This window comes from Salvelinus alpinus, chromosome 35, assembly GCF_045679555.1.
Source record: "Salvelinus alpinus chromosome 35, SLU_Salpinus.1, whole genome shotgun sequence".
Taxonomy (NCBI): Eukaryota; Metazoa; Chordata; class Actinopteri; order Salmoniformes; family Salmonidae; genus Salvelinus; species Salvelinus alpinus.
Window position 1 is genome coordinate 11132726 of NC_092120.1, and position 24620 is coordinate 11157345.

Genomic DNA, 24620 nt, shown 5'->3' on the forward strand with positions numbered 1-24620 from the left:
TTGAGTGTAGTTACCCTTTAATTCAACTGCAGGCACTGTTTGGTTAGCGGTGTTTCTGTATTGCACATGAGATGGAGTTTGCAAAACAAATGGCCACTGGATTGATATCATTCTGCCAGGTAAGCGTAGGCTACTTTGTAGCTAGTTAACATTTAATTGAAGGTTTTTGGGAAAACCTTTCCATCTACCAGAAGATGGTTAGGCCCATCATTAGCATCGCACATTTTTCCTGTTGCTTAATTGTTGGAAACCTGGAAGTTTTACTTCATACATTGCTTCAGTAGCCTATAGCCAAAACTTTTTTTTTTTTACTAGGCAAGTCAGTTAAGAACAAATTCTTATCTACAATGACAGCCTACACCGACCAAACCCGAATGAGCTGGGCCAATTATGCGCCGCCCTATGGGACTACCAATCACAGCCGGTTGTGATACAGCCTGGATTCGAACCAGGGTGTCTGTAGGGACACCTCTAGCACTGAGATGCAGTGCCTTAGACCGCTGCGTCACTCGGGGGCCCCAAACCCACTATAGAAACGTGGAGGTAATTAATTTACAAAGACTTCGCTCTCCTGTGGTATTGGTTTTCAAATCAACTTTCTTTCATTGTTTAGCAGCCAAAAGCATTGTCCTAGTCACGTTAGCAACCCCTGATCGTTTTTGCATCTTTAGATCTCCCCTCCTAAATTTCTCAACCCTTCTGATAGTGCCTCTACTGCATCACATCGATCTAAAGAAGCTAGCTAGCTACATGGAAGTAAGAGGGAGCGTAAACATCATTGTTTCTAGTTGAGGTCAGTGACAAGTAAAGTGTCCTGGCTTCGTATCAGTTCAAAAGATTGATGAGTGACTGAAGAGACCGCCTAAGAGCTGTGTGGGGTGGGAGAGCCACACAGATCAGCTCAGTCAGATTGCGCAACTGAAAGATGTAAATTCTGCCAATGAGAAGATTGCATAAAATATTCTGCATGCATCCTTCTGATTGGACAAAAAATATGAAAAGGAGCTTCACATCAAATTACATGTCCATTAGTCTCAAATGGAATTCTCGTCTCGTCACATTTTTGTCGACTAAAATTAATAATAATTATAGTTTTATATTAGGTTCTTGGTCACCACCCTGACAAGGTGCTTCTGCCGGGTTGCTCAGTTTGGTCGAACGGCCAGCTCTAAGCATAATATTTCCATATTCTTTTTAATTTCCAAATGATGGAGATCACTGGGCTCCTGGAAACATTTTTAACAAATGTAACAGTTTTATACCCTTCTCCAGATATAGTGCCTTTGGAAAGTATTCAGACCCCTTCACTTTTTACACATTTTGTTACGTTACAGACTTATTTTAAAATGTATTAAATCGTTTTTTCTCCTCATCAATTTGCACACGATACCCCATAATGACTAAGCAAAAACAGGTTTTTAGAAATTGTTGCTAATTTATAATAATAAAAAACTGATATCACATTTATATAAGTATTCAGACCCTTTACTCAGTACTTTGTTGAAGCACCTTTGGCAGTGACTACAGCCTCAAGATTTCTTGGGTGTGACACTACAAGCTTGGTAGACCTTATTTGGGGAGTTTCTCCCATTCTTCTCTGCAGGTCCTCTCAAGCTCTGTCAGGTTGGATGGGGAGCGTTGCTGTACAGCTATTTTCAGGTCTCTCCAGAGATGTTCGATCGGGTTCAAGTCCAGTCTCTGGCTGGCACACTCAAGGACATTGAGACTTGCCCCGAAGCAACTCCTGTGTTGTCTTGGCTGTATGCTTAGTGTCATTGTCCTGTTGGATGGTGAACCTTCGCCTCAGTCTGAGGTCCTGAGTGCTCTGGAGCAGGTTTTAATCAAAGATCTCTCTGTACTTTTTTCTCTGTTAATCTTTGCCTTGATCCTGACTAGTCTCCCAGTCCCTCCCGCTGAAAAACATCCCCACAGCATGATGCTGCCACAACCTTGCTTCACCGTAGGCATGGTGCCAGGGTTCCTCCAGACGTGACGCTTGGCATTCAGGCCAAATAATTCAATCTTGGTTTCATCAGACCAGAGAATCTTGTTTCTCATCGTCTAAGATTCCTTTAGGTGCCTTTTGGCAAACTCCAAGCAGGCTGTCATGTGCCTTTTACTGAGGAGTGGCTTCCATCTGGCCACTCTACCATAAAGGCCTGATTGGTGGAGTGCTGCAGAGACGGTTGTCCTTCTGGAAGGTTCTCCCATCTCCACAGAGGAACTCTGGTCACAGCTTTGTCAGAGTGACCATCGAGTCTTGGTGGTTCCAAACTTATTCCGTTTAAGAATGATGGAGGGCACTGTGTTCTTGGATCTTCAATGCTGCAGAAATGTGTTGGTATCCATCCCCAGATCTGTGCCTCGACACAATCCTGTCTCGGAGCTCTACAGACAATTCCTTCGACCTCATGGTTTGGTTTTTGCTGTGACACGCACTGTCAACTGTGGGACCTTATCTAGACAGGTGTGTGCCTTTCCAAATCCATGTCCAATCAATTGAATTTACCACAGGGACTCGAATCAAGTTGAAGAAACATCTCAAGGATGATCAATAGAAACAGGATGCACCTGAGCTCAATTTCGATGTCTCAAACAGTCTGAATACTTATGTAAATAAGGTATCTGTTTTCTATTTTTAATACATTCAGAAAAAAATCTTAGCCTGTTTTCGCTTTGTCATTATGGGGTATTTATATAAAAAAAATATATTTAAAAAATCAATTTTACAATAAGGCTGTAACGTAACAACATTTGGAAAAAGTCAAATGGTCTGAATACTTTCCAGAGGCACTGTATATGCCTCATCACAATTCTATCTCAGAGATCTACGGATAGTTCCCTGGACTTCATGGTACAGCTTCTGCTCTGACATACACTGTCAACTGTGGGACCTTATATAGACAGGTGTGATTCTTTCTAAATCATGTCCAAACCATTGAATTGGCCACAGGTGGACTCCAAGTTGTAGTGATATCTCAAGTAGGATCAAAAGAATTTGGATGCACCTGAGCTCAATTCATACTAAAACACAAAATGTGGGATAAGTCAAGGTGTAAGAATACTTTCTGAAACCAATGTGGTGTTCTTAGCTAGCTTCTTTACATCGATTTCATACAGTCACTACCAGATGGGATGATAGATGACCTATGGAATCTACAAGTTTATCTAACTAGCGCCAGTCTGTATAGCTACTCTCTCCCTAACATGTAAAACTCACCGGCCCCTGACCATCATACTGCTGCAAGCAAGCGGCACCTAAGTTATGCAGCAAGCCAGTTCATAAGTTGAAACAATGTTATTTGAAAAAAGAGTGTACATATATTTTGACTATCCGGATATCTGAAGAAATGTCATCATATTCGAATCGAGAAATAATTTAAAATGCCCATCCCTAGAATAGGGTGCATTTCGGACACATCCCTTGTTTTCCAACTCTTTCATTTGAATTAAGTAATCTACTGAATTTGAATAGAATTGACCCCAACCCTGCAATGGGTGAGGCAGTCCTTTTGAGAGCACTAAATGTAATGGAAGGTGTTGTTTGTTGAATAGTAGATGTAAATCCCCTCGGCTAAGCTTCTTAACAGACTGGCTAAGTAATGGGCCAAGAACCATGCTTAGTCATGCTTACTGAACTTCCCTAAGTTCATACTTTTTCAGGAAGCAAATGGTTCAACTCATCCCAGTGTTGATTTATTTAAATGTTAACATTGTATTCATTATTCATGTTTTATTTGCATCTTTCCCTATAAATTAAGATCTAAACAAATGGCATGATAAATGTAATTTCTATATAACTTTTCCAAGTGCTTCAAGGTGATCTTTCTCTTGTCCCAGATGCGGTTAAAGAAACATCGATGGCACAGCCGGATCCTGAAAACGCGCGACCCCCTCATCCTGTCCCTGGGCTGGCGTCGCTTCCAGACCATCCCTTTGTACCACATCGAGGACCACAACGGGCGCCACCGCCTGCTCAAGTACACACCGCAGCACATGCACTGTGGTGCCACCATCTGGGGTGAGAGCAGTAATGTGGCTGTAGTTTTAGTATTTGTTAGTTATTTGATTCAGGTGGCACCTTTTTCCTCCATTGCAACTATTCATCAGAGGGCTGTATCACATAGCAGGATCGCTACGTTAACCAGCTAAGTTTGATGCACATTCAGATATAGCTCTTGATTATCTGGTTCCTTAAGAAGCTAAATTGTAAAATATGTTGAGGACGTTGATCCGGTTATACTATGCCTATATAACTACATATATCTATGAAGTCGGAAATATTACTTTATTTCAGTAAACTGACATGGCCCCCTGGTCAGAATTACATGGATCCTCAATCAACTTACCTGTTAGTATATAGGTAAAATAATGAATAAATGTGAAACCTGTCCTTCTCTGCTGTGTTCCCAGGTCCCATCACACCTCAGGGTACTGGCTTCCTGGCTGTGCAGTCAGTCGCAGGAACTAAGGTAAGTACCACAGAGGCAGGCCACAAAGGAAATAATTACATGTAATGTTTTTACACTTGTGGGAATTGGGCTATATGTATAGGGCTATATTGAAATGTTTCTTACAGAAGAAATATAAGATGCATAACCATGGTAGAAATTGAAAGGGAACAGGTTGGAGATTATTTGGAATTTATTAGACCAAAGGTGAGGACGTAACTGGGGCGGCAGGTAGCCTAGTGGTTAGAGTGATGGACTTGTAACCGAAATGTTGCAAGATCGAATCCCCGAGCTGACAAGGTAAAAGTCTGTCGTTCTGCCTCTGAACAAGGCAGTTAACCCACTGTTCCTAGGCCGTCATTGAAAATAAGAATTTGTTCTTACCTGACTTGCCTAGTTAAATAAAAGTAAAAATAAAACTGTTACCTGACACAGTACTGAATCCAAATATTATATTGTTGATACTGTTAAGTTCTAAATAAACTGAGTAAAAAACTCACGGATGCTTAGTGAAGCTCAAACAAGTTTATTCACCCACTGGGTCATACAGCTGCATGAGACAAATAACATATTCACACAAGCACTGGTATATAACGCTTACTCCTATGCTGAGCCCCTCCTTACACATCTGAACAGCCAATACACCTCTGTTGCTATCCAGAAGATTGGTGATAGGGTCTTCCTCACTTCATCTAACCTGACCTCTGCCCAAATTCCTCACTCCTCTCCAACTCACGGTTGTCATGTTGACTTGTACCAGACTGGCTCTTTTCCTCCCATAGGATCCCTGATGGCTAACAATAACATATCCTGAAAATGTAAACGTTCTACATTCCCCTCTCCTTCTGATATGGTTAAGGATATTTAATATTTTCAAGTTTAGAAGTCAGAACCCATCAATACTATGTGCATTTTACATATACTGTACATTTCGCAGCATTTATTGATAATGAAATCTGAAAATACTCTGGATACATTCAGTAACATAAGTATCCCAGCTAGCTGCAGGGATAGGGGAATCTTGTTTCAGGTTGTGTTCAAGTTTAGAACATCTGTCAGTTGAATCTCATATAGCGCTGTAAAGCGGAGACCCTGAATGCTGACGTCATATATAGCATGTTACTGTACAGTCACTGTGTTCCAATTTAAGCACTTACATTTTACAACCCGTATACGGGCTGGAGTGTAGAGGGTTAACATCCCTGACTTGGATGCAACACAGCAGCCAACCCCGAGGCTACGGCTGAAGACACAAACGCGTACAAGAAGTCCTGCTACGACCTCCGCAGAGCCATCAACTAGGCAAAAGGAGAATATCGGGAACAGGGTGGAATCCTATTATACCAGCTCCAATACATGTGACAAGGGCTACAGTACATTACGGACTACAAAGGAAGCCGTGATCTGCCCAACGATGCCTCTCTACAAAACAAACTCGATGCCTTTTTATGCAGGTTTCAACAAAAACAACACAGACCCCTGCATGAGGGCCCACACTAATCCAGAGGACTGGGTAATTTCTCTCTCTGAGGCTGACGTAAGGTTTTTAAACGGGTCAACACTTAAGAACGCTGGGCCAGACGTTATTCCGGGGCATGTCCTCAGGGCATGCGCAGACCAGCTGGCAGGCGTCTTCCCTGACATTTTCAACCTCTTTGTCCCAGTCTGTAATCCCCACATGTTTCAAGCTGACTACCATCATTCCTGTTCCCAAAAACTCTTAAGGCATCCTGCCACAATGACTACCGCCCTGTAGCACTCACATCTGTAATAATGAAGTACTTTGAAAGGCTGGTCATGGCACACATTAACTCAATCATCCCAGACATCCTGGACCAATTAGAATTTGCATGATGCCCCAACAAATCCACTGACAACGCAATCTCAATTGCACTCCATTTTGCCCTCTCCCACCTAGAAAAAGGGAATGCATACCATGTGAGGACGCTGTTCATTGACTACAGCTCAGCGTTCAACACCATAGTGCCCTCCAAGCTCGGGACCTTGGAACTGAACACCCCCCTCTGCAACTTGATGTTGGACTTCTTGACGGGTCCATCCCAGGTGGTAAGAGTAGGCAACAATACCTCTGCCACATTGTCCCTCAACATGGGGGGGGCCCCCAGGGGTGTGTGCTTAGCCCCCTTCTGTACTCACTTTTCACCCACAGCTGTGTGGCCATGCACGACTTCAACTCCATCAAGTTGTTGACGACACGATGGTGGTCGGCCTGATCACCAACGGTGATGAGACAGCCTACAGGGAGGTGGTCAGAGACCTGTCCGTGTGGGACCAGGACAAGAACCTCTCCCTTAACGCCAGCATGACCAAGGAGCTGATCGTGGACTTCAGGAAAGAGGGGAAGGTGCAGATCCACATCGACGGGCCGCAGTAAAGCGGGTCAAGAGCTTCAAGTGCCTCGGTGTCCACATAACTGAGGACTTAACTTGATCCTCTCACACCAGCACAATCGTGGAGAATGCATGGCAGTGCCGCCTCTCCCTCAGGAGGCTGAAATGATTTGGCAAGGCCCCTCAGATTCTTAGGAACTTTTATAGCTGCTCCATGGAGAGCATCCTGACTGGTTGTATCACTGTCTGGTATGGCAACTGCACCGCCCTTGACCGGAAGGCCCTACAGTGGGTGGTGCGGAAGGCCCAGCGCATCCCTGGGAGGACATGCATGCCTGGCAGTGTCTGAGAAAGGCCTGAAATTGCCAAAGGCTCCAATCACCCAAAACATGGACTGTTCTCACATCCGGCAGACAGTACCGGTGAATCAAGGCTCCGACCAACAGACTTAAACAGCTTCTATATCTTGGCCATAAGACTGTTAAATGGCTAAACAACTACTCCCCCCCCCCCCCCCAATGCTGTTAAATTGATTGCCATTACCTTTAGTATCTATCTATTTTATCCTGCTACCAGTTACTATTACTCTTGTTTACATGTATATATTGCCACTAGTATAATACCATAAGTATTTATATATTCCTGCTTGCAGTCACTTTTCAGCCCTGTTTACATGTACAGTGCCTTCAGAGTATTCACACCCCTTGACCTTTTCCACATTTTGTTGTTACAACCTGAATTTAAAATTTATCAAATTTAGATTTGTCATTCATCTACACACAATACTCCATAATGTCAAAGTGGAATCTTTGTAGCTGAAATATTTTGAGTCAAGTATTCAAACCATTTGTTATGACAAGCCTAAATAAGTTCAGGAGTAAAAATGTGCTTAACAAATCTCATAAATTGCATGGATTCATTTCTGTGTTCAATAATAATGGTTAACATGATTTTTGAATGACTACCCAATCTCTGTACCCTACACATACAATTATCTGTAAAGTACCTAAATCAAGTAGTGATTTTCAAGCACAAATTGAACCATAAAGAACAGAGGTTTTTCAATGCCTCGCAAAGAAGGATGGCGATTGGTAGATGCATTATTTTTTTAATTTTTTTAAAGCAGACGCTAAATATCCCTTTAAGTATGGTGAAGTTGTTAATTATAATTTGGATGGTGTATCAATACACCCAGTCACTACAATGATACAGGTGTCCTTCCTAACTCGGTTGCAGGAAAGGAAGGAAACTGCTCAGGCATTTCATCATGAGCCCAATGGTGATTTTGAAACAGAGTTTAATGGTTGGGATATGAGAACTGGGGCTCGATCAACAACATTGTAGTTACTCAACATTACTAACCTAAATGACAGAGTGAAAATAAAGGAAGTATTTAAAATATTCCAAAACATGCATCCTGTTTGCAACTAGGCAATTACGTAATACTGCAAAAAATAAGGCAAAGCAATTAACTTTTTGTTCTAAATTCAATACAACAGAGTACTACTCATCATATTTGCAAGCATGGTAGTGGCTGCATCATGCTATGTTGTATGCCTGTCATTGTTAAGGACTGGAGTATTTCCGGATAAAATAAATTACTGAATGGAGCTAAGCACAGGCAAAATCCTACAAGAGAACCTTGTTCAGTCTGTTTTCCACCAGACACTGGGAGATTAATTCACCCAGAAAGACTCACAGCTGTAATCGCTGCCAAAGGTGCTTCTACAAAGTATTGACTCGGGCTGTAGGTTGATTCTGCTGCTACGATCGGGTCGCATGTTGCCGTGCTCCAAATCAATAATTACTTGAGTGCTGCCAGCCGCAAATCTCAGTTTTGGAAGATATTGACTTTTTACCACTTACGCTTTTTAGTAAATTTTGCAACTAGTACAATTGTTTACGACTCAAATTGATGCAATATCTTCAACCAGAGAAGTTGTTTTTTGAGTTCAGCTCCTCTTTAAAATGTTACCATATTATGTAAATACCCGGTAAATGGTGAACTGGATATTTGTGAACTGGATATTTGTATTAATTTGTCATTATTAGCGCAATACGTACACCTGTTACACCGAAGATGTCTCATTTTCATTTGTCAGGAGTAACATACCATGCACCAGTACACAGTATGGGATACTTCTAGTAGTATCTTTGTTGAAGTTTTCCGTTCTCTCTCTTGCAGACCAGTTTCCGCATCGCAGCTACAGGAGTCGTCCTTGACCTGGACAAATCGGTGACCATAGTCAAAAAGCTCAAGCTGATTGGCTACCCATACAAGATCTACAAGAACACATCATTCATCAAGGTAGGATGCACCTCATAGCACTACTGACATACCATAGTTCAGCTACAATATATTTACTTTTTGTGGTAGACATTTGAGGCATTTGTTAATCTGTTGTAGAACAGAATACGATAAATAATCTAACACTAAATCAAATTTTATTTGTCACATACACATGGTTAGCAGATGTTAATTTGAGGGTAGTGAAATGCTTGTGGAAATTATGGACCAACTGTGTACATAATGCTTTATGAATATATGAATATAAAATTAATGGTTCACAGCAAAGCTGGGAAACATTTTTTTCTTTTCTTGACATGTTCAAATAACTAGATTTTTGGGGTGTTTTTTTTCTTTTTTCTTTTTCTAATTTGGCACACACTAGAGGCCATGAGTAACTTGGTCAAAAAATAATGGCACTATTTGGCCTACAGGGGGCGCTATTGTAATCACTCACTTAAACCCTCATATCCATCACCCTGTTTGACCTAGAGATTTGAAACGGTTGTTGTCTTTCCTCATGTAGGTGTCTTTCCTCATGCTGAACAAATTTGCCTCAAGGACCCGTAAGGTCTGTTGGGATAGATTTCCCTCCATCTTGGACATTTTGGAAAAACGTATTCTCATGAACCATAAATCCAAATAAGACCAAAGTATGTACAGTTGAAGTCGGAAGTTTACATACATACACCTCATGATGCCATTCACTTTGTGACGTGCACCAGTCCCTCCTGCAACAAAACACCCCCACATCATGATGCTGCCACCCCCGTTCTTCACGGTTGGGATGGTGTTCTTCGGCTTGCAAGCATCCCCCTTTTTCCTCCAAACATAACGATGGTCATTATGGCCAAACAGTTCTATTTTTGTTTCATCAGACCAGAGGACATTTCTCCAAAAAGTACGATCTTTGTCCCCATGTGCAGTTGAGAACTGTAGTCTGGCTTTTTTTTATGGCGGTTTTGGAGCAGTGGCTTCTTCCTTGCTGAGCGGCCTTTCAGGTTATGTCGATATAGGACTCGTTTTACTGTGGATATAGATACTTTTGTACCTGTTTCCTCCAGCATCTTCACAAGGTCCTTTGCTGTTCTGGGATTGATTTGCACTTTTTGCACAAAAGTACGTTCACCTCTAGGAGACAGAACGTGTCTCCTTCCTGAGCGGTATGACGGCTGCGTGGTCCCATGGTGTTAATACTTGCGTACTATTGTTTGTACAGATGAACGTGGTACTTCAGGCCTTTGGAAATTGCTCCAAAGGATGAACCAGACTTGTGGAGGTCTACAAATTTTTTTCTGAGGTCTTGGCTGATTTCTTTTGATTTTCCCATGATATCAAGCAAAGAGGCACCGAGTTTGAAGGTAGGCCTGGAAATACATCCACGGGTACACCTCCAATTGCCACAAATGATGGCAATTAGCCTATCAGAAGCTTCTAAAGCCATGACATTTTCTGGAATTTTCCAAGCTGTTTAAAGGCACAGTCAACTTAGTGTATGTAAACTTCTGACCCACTGGAATTGTGATACAGTGAATTATAAGTGAAATAATCTGACTAAACAACTGTTGGAAAAAGTACTTGCCAAAACTATAGTTTGTTAACAAGAAATTTGTGGAGTGGTTGAAAAACGAGTTTAAATGACTCCAACCTAAAGTTTATGTAAACTTCCGACTTCAACTGTATGTATGTGTGCCCATGGTACATCTCTTAACTTAGTTTGAAAAAAAGCTAAGGGATTTGTTAAGAAATGGCTGGGTTATTGATAAATTAGGAAATATTTTTTTTAGGGTCATTACCATGATGAACCATGTTAAGTTTGGAATTAGTTTCCTTACTTAAAAAAAAAAAATCTCATTTAACAAATCACTTTAACTATGCTTCAAATAGTCCATTAAGATTTTTTATGATTAAGTCAGATTCACTCCAAATGTGGTCTTTGGACCGATCGCAATAGTCCCTAAAGAATGAGAAAATAATGTTGATGCATTCAAAGATGGCCACACTATACCAGTAGATGCATATTGGGACTAATATGCTAACAAAAATACTTAACATTTTTACGTGTCCATTTTAACCACTGTAAATCCACTCCACAGTGGCCTATCAACTTGAAACTTGTAATCGCTACCATGGACTTCCCTAAGATGAAACTCACTGTATTTGGTATTGATTTCTCAAAAAACAAAGAAACTATTAACTCATTATTTGAATATGTAACGTGAATACTCAATCATCTTCTCTTCATGAACCGTGCATCAGATTCACTCCAGATTTTGTATTTCGACTCATTACATCAGTCTTCAATGGGTTAGAATTGTTTTGTTATTGTATTCATATGGGTGCACTGTACCAATAGATGCACATTAGCACATATGCTAATGATAAAAATCCTTTACAAATCTTCTTATGAACAATAAATCAGATTTGACTCCAGATTTGGTATATAGACGGGTTGGTTGTTTAGCAACAAAACCGACACATGCGCTGCTATGGGGCAAAACAGACTGGGCTGGATTAGATTGTCAACAACATGTAAACCTATATTTCTTCTCCAATGTTTAGTCTCTCAAAAACATTGTTACAGTTGTTGGTTAGCTAGCTAGTCAATTTTAGCCATATTAGTATTGACTTTAAATCAGTTTAAACACCTCAAAACAAGACATGGTATCAAGAACAAGATTAAACTAGCTGAAACGAGTCACTTACGATTCCCCACATGGCAGTTTCTTGTCATTGTTGGTAGCTATCTGGGCATCCAGAATCACAACTCACTTCTGCACTTCTGTGCACATAGTTTTCGTGACGTTGTCAGCTAACCCATCTATAGACTCAATGAATTAGCCTCTAATGAATTTGAGAATGATTAGTTGCTGCATTCAAAGTCGGCCACGCTACACCACTAGATGGCCCTTATAGTCCTGGTGTGATAAGAACTGAACCGATGAACATGGGACCGTGAAATTTGGTATGTAAACCTTATGTATATGTCCTTAGAAGTTGTGTGAATATATAAAGTCATATCAGCCCTACTACTCTGAGTATGAATGAGACTCAGGTCCACCCCAAAAAATTCAGAAAAATGTGAGCTTTACACCTCTGTTTTGTTCCCAGGGGATGTTCAACAGCGTGCTGGAGGTGGCGAAATTTGAAGGGGCCTCCATCCGAACAGTCAGTGGGGTCAGAGGTCAAATTAAGAAGGCCCTGTCAACGCCGGCGGGAGCCTACAGAGCCACGTTCGAAGACCGGCTGCTGATGAGTGGTGAGCAACTGGCGCAGTCTAGAGCATTTCATAGTCCCAAAAACAACCCGTAGCCCCCTCACCCTACCCTCTATGCGCTTATGGAGATCTGAAGGCTTGGATAGGTGAAAGTAATATGGTGAAAATTCCAGGAGTAATAGGATTTATACAATTTGACAAATTAATGTATTGCCTGCAGCAGGTTGCTCCTACTGTTTTGGTTGCACATCTCATGTAAGCGTCTATGGACGTTACAGTAATTTAGACGGAATACTGCCTTTATATTCTTATCTAGTACTTCTGGGTGTGTTTACATATTGCGTCCCTGTGCTCCTGTTACATGTTGTTCATTACTCTTATGTGTAGATATTGAATTGTGTGTTTTGTAGATATTGGTTACCTGTGCTCCTGGTATATGTTATTTAGGGCTGTCCCCTACTAAAAAAAATACTGGTTGACCGAAAGGCGTCTTGATCTTTGGACAATCAATTGGTCAACATTTTTGAAAACGTATATTTTTCCATATATAGACCTTTTGTGTTTTTAATCAAATCAACTATATATGCATTGAGCTTGTCTGATGCTTCAAGCTCACTGTTTGATTAAATAAGACGCATGACTCGAGGGAGCCAGAGATCAAGATAACCAGCAGAAAAAATCCTCCCCCAGCTCCTACTGGCTTTTGCAGATTCTGCCGTTACGCATCTGTAGTTGCCGGTAATGGGCTATACAAGGAGTTGTGTGGAATGCAAATTTATCTTACCATTTCTACTGATCACGTGCCAGTTATGGTTTTCATATGTACATTTTCGTGCAACAGTTTCATTTTATTTATAATAATGTCTATCCAAATTAAAACGATTAACCTAAAAAGTAACTTCTACCATTGCCAACTATGTAAAAATAGCCTATAAAGTCAACATAAAAACCTTGCATCCTGCAGGTAGAAAATATCCTGATAAAAATAAATATTCTATAAATCACATTGGCTACGCGTGGCCTTTCTGCAACGAACTTGAAACATTGTATTAACTTAGGTCCGGCCTGAAGCGCCTTGCAATATTGTATAAAATATTCTGGGCCCAGAGGCCGTGTCTAGACTTGACAGTTCACGCAGCTTCAGTATTCTGATCATAGAGTTCTGTTCACGGAATTCCGTACGCGTCATGCATCTACGCCTACATTTAAACGTGTCTACCGTGTCTGGATTCCCTATTCCCACCTATATTCAAATGCCAGTATGCATTCTAGAAATGGTGAAATAGGCAAAATATGATAACACAACAACTGATGGCAGTAGATAACTTCTGTGGCTAAGTAGCCAGCTAACTTCTGTGGCTAAGTAGCCAGCTAACTTCTGTGGCTAAGTAGCCAGCTAACTTCTGTGGCTAAGTAGCCAGCTAACTTCTGTGGCTAAGTAGCCAGCTAACTTCTGTGGCTAAGTAGCCAGCTAACTTCTGTGGCTAACTAGCCAGCTAACTAGCAACGCCAAAGGGATTGCAAACGGGTTAGCGTAACACTAGTCCCAAAAAAGTATATTCCAAATATTAGCTAGCTGGCTAGCATTTATGAGGCCAGCAAACACGTTACTCACACACTAGGGACATATTTACTCCGTTATAATAAAAAGGTCCCAGAACAGAAGTATTCTTGAGACTTGTGGGAGGAGTGTAGATTTCGCCTACTGCACACAATGCAGCCTGACTATCTTCTGAAGTGGGCAGCCAGATCTGAACACAATCAGACCACACTTTTGTACACCTAGACCAGTCTTTTCATTGCAGTCTTTGTATTCTGATAGCAGAAGTCACATGTAATCATAATCACAGCCGTATACATTCCCCCCCAAGCAGACACATCGATGGCCCTGAACGAACTTTATCTGACTCTTTGTAAACTGGAAACCACACACCCTGAGGCTGCATTCATCGTAGCTGGGGATTTTAACAAGGCTAATCTAAAAACAAAACTCCCTAAATTCTATCAGCATATCGATTGTGCTACCAGGGCTGGAAAAACACTAGACCATTGTTATACTAATTTCCGCGACGCTTATAAGGCCCTCCCCCGCCCCCCTTTCGGAAAAGCTGACCACGACTCCATTTTGTTGATTCCAGCCTACAAACAAAAACTCAAACAACAAGCTCCCGCGCTCAGGTCTGTTCAACGCTGGTCCGACCAATCTGAATCCACGCTTCAAGACTGCTTCGATCACGCAGATTGGAATATGTTCCGCATCGCGTCCAACAACAATATTGACGAATATGCTGATTCGGTGAGCGAGTTCATTAGGAAGTGCATTGACGATGTCGTACCCACAGCAACGATAAAAACATTCCCAAACCAGAAACCGTGGATTGACGGCAGCATTCGCGTGAAACTGAAAGCGCGAACCACTGCTTTTAACCAGGGCAAGGTGACCGGAAGCATGACCGAATACAAACAGTGTAGCTATTCTCTCCGCAAGGCAATCAAACAGGCCAAGTCTCAGTACAGAGACAAAATCGAGTCGAAATTCAACAGCTCAGACACAAGAGGTATGTGGCAGGGTCTACAGTCAATCACGGATTACAAAAAGAAAACCAGCCCCGTCGAGGACCAGGATGTCTTGCTCCCAGACAGGCTAAACAACTTTTTTGCCCGCTTTGAGGACAATACAGTGCCACTGACACGGCCCCCTACCAAAACCTGCGGGCTCTCCTTCACTGCAGCCGAGGTGAGTAAAACATTTAAACGTGTTAACCCTCGCAAGGCTGCAGGCCCAGACGGCATTCCCAGCCGCGTCCTCAGAGCATGCGCAGACCAGCTGGCTGGTGTGTTTACGGACATATTCAATCAATCCTTATCCCAGTCTGCTGTTCCCACATGCTTCAAGAGGGCCACCATTGTTCCTGTTCCCAAGAAAGCTAAGGTAACTGAGCTAAACGACTACCGCCCCGTAGCACTCACTTCCGTCATCATGAAGTGCTTTGAGAGACTAGTCAAGGACCATATCACCTCCACCCTACCGGACACCCTAGACCCACTCCAATTTGCTTACCGACCCAATAGGTCCACAGACGACGCAATCGCAACCACACTGCACACTGCCCTAACCCATCTGGACAAGAGGAATACCCATGTGAGAATGCTGTTCATCGATTACAGCTCAGCATTTAACACCATAGTACCCTCCAAACTCGTCATCAAGCTCGAGACCCTGGGTCTCGACCCCGCCCTGTGCAACTGGGTCCTGGACTTCCTGACGGGCCGCCCCCAGGTGGTGAGGGTAGGTAACAACATCTCCACCCCGCTGATCCTCAACACCGGGGCCCCACAAGGGTGCGTTCTGAGCCCTCTCCTGTACTCCCTGTTCACCCACGACTGCGTGGCCATGCACGCCTCCAACTCAATCATCAAGTTTGCGGATGACACTACAGTGGTAGGCTTGATCACCAACAACGACGAGACGGCCTACAGGGAGGAGGTGAGGGCCCTCGGAGTGTGGTGTCAGGAAAATAACCTCATACTCAACGTCAACAAAACAAAGGAGATGATTGTGGACTTCAGGAAACAGCAGAGGGAGCACCCCCCTATCCACATCGACGGGTCAGTAGTGGAGAAGGTGGAAAGTTTTAAGTTCCTCGGTGTACACATCACGGACAAACTGAACTGGTCCACCCACACAGACAGCGTTGTGAAGAAGGCGCAGCAGCGCCTCTTCAACCTCAGGAGGCTGAAGAAATTCGGCTTGTCACCAAAAGCACTCACAAACTTCTACAGATGCACAATCGAGAGCATCCTGTCGGGCTGTATCACCGCCTGGTACGGCAACTGCTCCGCCCACAACCGTAAGGCTCTCCAGAGGGTAGTGAGGTCTGCAGAACGCATCACCAGGGGCAAACTACCTGCCCTCCAGGACACCTACACCACCCGATGTCACAGGAAGGCCATAAAGATCATCAAGGACAACAACCACCCAAGCCACTGCCTGTTCACCCCGCTATCATCCAGAAGGCGAGGTCAGTACAGGTGCATCAAAGCAGGGACCGAGAGACTGAAAAACAGCTTCTATCTCAAGGCCATCAGACTGTTAAACAGCCACCACTAACATTTAGCGGCCGCTGCCAACATACTGACTCAACTCCAGCCACTTTAAAAATGGGAATTGATGGAAATTATGTAAAAATGTACCACTAGCCACTTTAAGCAATGCCACTTAATACAATGTTTACATACCCTACATTACCCATCTCATATGTATATATACTGTACTCTATATCATCTACTGCATCTTGCCATCTTTATGCAATACATGTACCACTAGCCACTTTAAACTATGCCACTTTATGTTTACATACCCTACAGTACTCATCTCATATGTATATACCGTACTCTATACCATCTACTGCATCTGCCATGCCGTTCTGTACCACCACTCATCCATATATCTTTATGTACATATTCTTTATCCCTTTACACTTGTGTGTGTGTGTAAGGTAGTAGTGTGGAATTGTTAGGTTAGATTACTGTTGGTTATTACTGCATTGTCGGAACTAGAAGCACAAGCATTTCGCTACACTCGCATTAACATCTGCTAACCATGTGTATGTGACTAATAAAATTTGATTTGGATTTGATTTGATTTATGTGTCAAATGTAGACACAACCAGAGTTTCCTGCGCCAGTGAGCTCGGCACAGGAATTGTCATTCTCAATGGATGTAAAAACAGACTTTGTTTGAGGTGAAGAAAACATTACTTTGAGAAGCTCCATAGCTCATTAGTGATGGTGCGTTAAGCCAATCAGAAATTCTATCAGATCCCGAAATGGGCACATTTATATGTCAACATTTGCGATCAGGCCAGGTAGCCAATACACCTATTTCTATGCGTAAACCTTACTCAACATTGACAGGAGTGCTCCAAACAAAAGACTAAATAGTGACTAAATTGACAAAACTCATAAATGTAATGAAATAAATCAACTGGTTTCTCACAAGTGTAGCATAGGTTGTGCGCTCTGCAAACAGTGTTCACTCTGACAATGATTAGTCTCGCCCTCCGTAATGGATTAGTTCACTGAGAAATATATATTTGCTACTGTCCAACGGAATACAATATTTGTCGACCAACCGCCTGTCGGCCAAACAATCGACCAGTCAAATAATTGGGGTCAGGAAAAATGTTATTAATTACGTGTGTGTGTGTAGACATTGTGTTCCTGCGCTCCTGGTACCCGGTGTCAGTCCCTCAGCTCTACAACCCCGTGACCTCCCTGCTGATGCCAGCGGGCCAGAAGGACAGTTGGTCGGGCATGAGGACGGTGGGCCAGTTGAAACACGACCTGGGGATCCGCAACAAGCCGAACACAGACTCGCTGTACAAGGTAAGGAATGTCCGCTCACTGTTCTGCTGCTAAACCTAACCGTAACCCTAGCAAGCAGTTGCATATCAACAGTTTGACCATCTGTAGATTATCTATAGGGGACTATCCAAATACAGTGTGACCTGATCTTTTGATAAAGCTCAATTTATTAAATATGGAGGCAGTTAGAGTATCAACTATTTATTGTTCACAAAAGAGGTGTGTTTATTAGTCATTTTAGGTGAATAACTTAACTTCAAGCATTTGGTAAATAAAAATGGTGCAAAACATAACACCACACAGATTCATTTATGAGTGCAATTCCTACTTCCTGACAATCTGAGAACCATCCAGCTGCGTACTGAAGGCGAATCTCAAAAGTCATGCATGTGTGTCTCAGACAGTGTTTTTGCATCTCAGATGGCATGTGTGCAGTGCATTAACACCCTGGACCAGAGCTATACTCTATCACTAGCTCTGGTCCAGGGTGTTAGTGCACTGCACACATACAAGTCTGCACATTAGCTCTGGTCCAGGGCGTTAGTGCGCTACACACATCATTTGAGCCACTACATATCGTAGTGGCCGACGTTGGGAAAGTGTTCAGGATTAATTTAGTTTTGTAATACTTTTTGGATACATATCCTACTTGTATATTTTCGGGGGGAAATCACTACAACTAAGCAACCACTTTTGCTTGTGCTTTAGCTGTCACCTTGATATATTGGCTACGCTAGCTAACTAGCTGACTACTTCCCTCGCTGTAAGGTTAAAGGATTTGTGGGAAAGCTGTGCTCGGCAGGCGGGGGCGAAGGACACTGTCCTGGTGACTGTATCAGACTGTATCACGCGGTGACATCCAGGTGGTTACCAATAGAAGTTATTTCTCATATAGGCTGCTATCCTACTTGGAATAAAAAAACTTGGCGCAAAATATTTGGCTACGTTAGCTAACACCAGCAACACCGTGATACAGCTGCCCAGTGGGAAGCACCTCTGGTTGGCAGGCACCTCGATACAACAGGCTTGTCGTCATGCTTCCCAAATCATGTCACTGTGACATCCATGGTGACCAATATTACAAGTTTTTCTTGCTCGCCCATCAGAATAAACATATCTCTTTAACTAGCGCCCCGCATTTAATGTCTGTTGTCCGTATGTGAAACTGAAGGCAACTTTCCACATTGCGTGGACAGTAAAGTTTGTCTAAAACTGATTTCACCACGTTAACGCTCCATCTTCTCTGGCACCATTTGACATCCGTCCTCAGCTCCAATGTCTCACAGCATCTGTAGTATGAAAAGGTATCTGCTTAAGCCAGACTATTGGCCTGGTTGGATTCTGAACCTCTGACCTAACCCTTGACCCTTTCTCCCCCCTTGTCAGCCGGTGGTGCGAGCGCAGCGCCACTTCAACAAGCTGCACATCCCCAGGGAGCTGCAGAAGGCATTGCCCTTCAAGAGCAAGCCCAAACAGGACCAGCCCAAGGGCAAGACGCCCAAGGACCTCCAGAGGCCCGCTGTCATACGGGAGCCCCACGAGAGGAAGGTAAGGGTCTCCTTATGGAAACAATAATGAAAAATCCCATTGGATTCTGTGATGATTGTCAGATTTGCTAATTTTCTTTTTCTCTGATGTACTAATATGCTGTGAAAGCGAAAAACAATCACCACCTTATTTTATAAGAAATCGGACTGGCCAAGGTACAGGCTTTTGTTCTAGCCCAGCAGTAACACATTTGATTCAACAAATGGAGGTCTAGATTTAAGACAAAGTTGATTATCTAAATCTGTGTAAATGCTGGGCTGTAACAAAAACCTACACCGTCGCCCCCCCCCCCCCCCCATAATACATGGTGGGCACGCACATCAATAACTGTATATATGAATGGACAAAGCCATTGATCACGGGATGACATTCATTCCTATGTGAAGACTCCATAGCACATTGAAGCCAAATTAAGTTGGTTAAGTGACGTTGCAGGCTCAGTGCTGCCCCTTCAACTGATTATCCATAACTTCTGTGTGAGATTTTAAAATAATTGTTTCAAGGACCTACAACTGGTGTATTAAAGTAATTATTGGTACCATGATTGTCTTATAATTTTTTATACGGTAAGATGGACCACGAAGACTGCCATTTTTTCAGTCACTGTAATGGGGGTCCTGTTTTCTGCCAACAATACCTGCAGTACTGCCTGCAGTACCGCAATCAGCCTTGAACATTTGTGGCTTCAATGACTGCCCCTGACACAACCACACACGAATGACACTGCATTTGAAATCTGAGCATGTGCCCTCTCTTGTCCACCAGGTGGCGGCGCTGCTCAGCGCACTGAGCACAGTGCACAACTACAAGAGCAAGAAAGCGCACACGGCGCAGCACGCTAAGCACAAGGGCTTCCTGCGGCAGCGGGACAAGGCGGAGGAGGACAAGCTCAAGAGGCAGAAGGAGGCAAAGAAGAAGCTTTACCGTATGATGGGCCAGAAGGAGAAGAAGAGTCAGAGGTCCAGTCTGAAAGGGGCCCCGCTTGATGACTGATTTGTAAATCAATGTGACTCTCTTAAAGACCAGTGTAATAACTTTTCGGCCTACCAATGGAATGGAATTAATCCTCTGTTTAAGCATAATCTGTTGGGCTGCAGTGGAGTAGGGTGAAATCGCCCCTAGATGCTGATCTTGGGTCAGTTTAGCAGTTTCCCCGTTAAAGGGATACTTTGGGATTTTGGCAATGAAGCCCTTTGTATTCTTCCCTAGAGTCAGAAACTCATTCATGGATACGATTTTTATGTCTCTGCATCCAGTATGAAGGAAAGATTGGGGGAGGGGAAGCTTATCCTAGATCTGTACCTAGGGGGATCTTCACCCAGAGGGTCTGCAGTACTGGGGTAGCAGACAGTGCAAATGCAAGGAATAGATGAACATCCTTCAGCTTCTGTAGCCTGGTTGTGTAATGTGGTTTTTCAACGCCAGTTATTGACACCTCATTTTGAGTGGTTCCATAGTGGAACTAGAAAGAACTGTATATTAGTCATATCTTGACCACTTTTCCAGCTTCAATCTTGTGTGGTGTTTAAATAAAAAATAAATTACAAAAATGGTATGCGTGTGCCTTAACTCTAAAAGAGCATAAAAGTAAAGTGTAATTCTATAATATATTTTGATCGAGTAGAAGTTTCATAATGGCTAGGTTGTTAGGAATGCACTGATAAGTGGAAGCACATGGCATTTCAGCAACTTTGAAGTTGTGCCTGTTGTCAGAGAGAACTCATCATGGATATAACCTGTTTTAGCATGGACATTGGACTTCCACCATTTTAAATAAGGTCTGTGTTCCGTGTAGGCTTAACTTGGCAGGACATTTTGATAACCATGTAAATGTTGGTAAATAAGGTGACATCAATATATTCGGCTCTATTTACACTCAGATTCTAAAATGCTAATTAGACCATGCAAGACTACAAATCCCTACAAGATCCTGCACGTCATCTCTGACACCTTTGCTAACATGTATTGTGTCAATTTAAAACTTGTACAAGGCAGCTCACAGAATTGTCAAATTTAAAGACATTTATTCATTACTAAATTTAGCTAACATTAGATAGTTAATCCAAAGATTCTTACCTTTGCCTCTATTCGGCAGTCTCGTTCAGATCATCGTGGCATTTGTAGTTCTTTATGATGGCTACATTAGCATTTCATTTTGGGGGGGTTAAATACAGGCAAATATATTGATAAAAGCCACCTTGTCCTAGACTAGAGAGATTTTACATGGTTATCAAAATGTCACGCCAGGGTACGCCGACACGAAACACGGCCCTTATGATTTTCTAAAACCCCCATGGAGAAAAATGAATGGTGGAAAAGCGATTGGAACCATTTCCTTGTTTGACCACTAGGTTTTATGCAGGGATGCAAACTCGTGAGGGCCCAAAAAGGTGACCCTTTTTTTCTTTGCAGTGAGCAAGCAAAAAAAATCCTGCTAGGGGGAAATGCAGGTTTAAACAACAAAGAATATGATCTACATGATCAGTCTGTGTAAAATAAAAAGTGGTTAATGTGAACCTAACTCACAGCTAAAAAATGTCAAAGCAATCCAATGTTATTTGTTGCCTAGACTTTACAGCAAATGACACAGGTCTTGAGAAGAAAAAAACCCACAAATTTTGCAGTTAGCCATGGCAGCCTTTATAATAGAACGCTTGTGACCACACACACACAAATATTGCTCTTGGGGAAAAAACTTCTTAAAGTAGAAATAGAACGAAACAAACAGCCATTCTATTTTTGCTCTATTATAGTGGTCACTATAGTAGACATTGATCAAGTACACAAGCCTACATGTGTGCAAAAATATCCTGAGTAAAAAAAAATCAAATCCCACTCAGAAACACACGTTTTACTGTCAAGTTCAACAAAAGCAATATCTTTGGGCTACACTGCACATTATACACTTTCTGCCTGTAGACATCTGTTCTACAATGTGCCAGCAGAGCATGATATCAATTATGCCAACAAAGGGTCTCTTTCAGACAGAGAGTACACCTGGCATACCCATTTGTATCCACTGTAGTGAGAAAGAGGGAAAGTATGTGGTGTAATTTTCAACTCTTTCTATAGTGGCTTACACGAGTCACGTATGTCACCTATTTTGGATTCAAAATGGCGAATTGGGCCGAAAGGTGACTAGTTTGCTTCCCTGTTTATGGGTATGATGACTCAACCTGTGGTACTTTTGGTACTGTCAGATACAAAAATGAGTCCTCTGTCTCTATGGCCTGTTGTCACCCGTATCTGCCCTCTCATTGGCTACAATGGTCCCACCTGATCTCGCCTCCTCCCACACCTGCCATCCATCTTTGAGAACATGTATTTTCATTGTTAGTGGTCATTCGAATATAGATTAACACATTATAAGGAGAATTTATACGCTGTGTTCTGAGATAGTCGATTAACATGACCTTTTATGAATGCTTCAATGTTCACAAAGTGACATCAGCGGATGAACATGATCTCAGAATAAAACGTGTAAAATCGAAGCCTGTGTTTACCATAGACTTTTTCAGTAAAAAAAAAAAGTTAAATAAAGTGTAGCATGTTAGGAAAGCATTTTCACGAACCGTTTGCCTAAACTTACTAGGTTAGAAGTAGGTTAAGGTTAGGAAAAGGGTTAACCTGCTACGAAAAGTCACTTTCGGTCGTAGCGGTGTGTTTTTAGGGAATCTCGTGTGCAACAGCTGATTACTATGTCTCTAACTACAGTTATTTTGCCTGGATCTGACTCCTTCATCTCATCTGCATTCTGCACTGATATGATAACTCCAAATATCTGAAAGTACTATTGTGGGTCGCTACCAGGGAGTTGCCTTCAACAATCCAGCACCTATTTTAAATCTGTGCAGGTAAAGGAAAGAAGAAAATTCCACTTCACGCTTGATGCACTGTGGTACTAAATTTTGGTTGTCTGTTTTCGTTAACTTGTCCCCATAGAGAAAGCACAGTGAATGTGTCATTCTTTGTGGTAAAGAATATGGATACAATGGCAAAAATGGTTAAGTTCTCAAATGATCTTACAAGCTATGCAGAACATCAACCAAAACACTGCAAGGTGGGCAAAAGGTGAATTATAGTGCTTTATTAGTCTATCTGCAGATATTAAATTGCTGCTTAGTCACGAAACGTGGCAATTCCTTAAATTGTGTAGGCAACGCCATACACACATCTAAAAAAAAAAAAACGTCCCTTGTTCTGTATCAAATGTTTAACAAAATTATATTTGAACTCTGCCGATTCTCCACCGAGGTAAAGACAGTTTCAGGTTGGATATTCGACGGATATTCGCCTGTAGTCTTATGTCCACCAACAGCAGTTAGGGACCGTAACATAGTGACAAATCAAATTTCAATAGCTATTTAACCATTACTCCTAAAACTTTCAAAGCTGATTCTAGCTAACCCGATGGCATAGACACACATTGCACACTTATTTTTTGTCGATTTACATCTCGCACTTGAAAATTATTTATTTACATTTTTGAATTTGAATAGCTCCTTGGTCATATGACCTACTGAACTCAAACGAGGTTCAGAATGTCCACTCAGGGGGCCTACACATTGCACACCCTTTAGTTTGTCCATTTTCATCTCACACGTTTTTACATACATTTTTCTAAATGTAAACTTTCAATAGCTCCTTGGTCATGTGACCTTCTGACTTCAAACATGGTGCAGAATGTACCCTTCTATATTGCACTCTTGTTTGTGTACTGTAAAATCCTGTGGTGTAACGTACATTTTTCATAGTTTTAAATTTCAATAGCTCCTTGGTCATGTCAATTACACACCTAAGAAGCGTGCAGTGGATATACACCCATATTGCATATCCTCTAGTTATGTCTCTAATATATTGTTGTACATTAATATTAGATTGACAATTAGGGGGTTCAGTCCAGTGTTGTTTACCCTTTTCTTTAATAGTTATAATAATTGGTAGTTCTAAGTACTTATTTTCCCTGTTTTTTATTTTTCCACAGTATTTAACAGTGGTACACAATAGGAGAGAGACAGATAATATCTCCTTTCGTTGTTAATATCAACCATCAAGGGGAAAGTACGAGAGTCATGCTATTAATTGTTCAAAGCAGGGATGGAGAGTGAGGTAGGCTGCAGTGGGTTTGCTGGTCATATATACTGAACATGTAACCACAGTAATGGTGGCCAGTAAATCAATGAATAAAAATGTAATATTGACAAATTAAACAGAAGTTGTAGACCTTTAATCTTTTCCAACATGTCAACAGACATGTAACAATGAAATGTTTCATACTTATTTGAAGTTAACTTTCTCTTTATCCCTGGTTGATGTGCATTTCAGAGCCTCTTCAGTGTGGATGGGGTATAGCATACATTTTCAACAACAAAGACTGCACTTCCAGTTTGTGTTCTTTA

General features: G+C 42.1%; 1 protein-coding gene across 1 annotated transcript in view; it reads left to right on the forward strand.

Annotated features, from left to right (window-relative positions):
- LOC139564447 (ribosome biogenesis protein BMS1 homolog) overlaps window positions 1-20771 on the forward strand; it is a 43410-nt gene extending 22639 nt beyond the window's left edge. Inside the window, exons 16-22 of the mRNA XM_071383978.1 lie at window positions 3841-4021; window positions 4414-4472; window positions 8988-9110; window positions 12201-12348; window positions 17519-17694; window positions 19060-19221; window positions 19987-20771. Coding sequence (XP_071240079.1) covers window positions 3841-4021; window positions 4414-4472; window positions 8988-9110; window positions 12201-12348; window positions 17519-17694; window positions 19060-19221; window positions 19987-20214 — 1077 coding nt within the window. The 3' untranslated portion in view covers window positions 20215-20771. The remainder of the gene's footprint in view (window positions 1-3840; window positions 4022-4413; window positions 4473-8987; window positions 9111-12200; window positions 12349-17518; window positions 17695-19059; window positions 19222-19986) is intronic.
- The last annotated feature ends 3849 nt before the right edge of the window (window positions 20772-24620 follow it).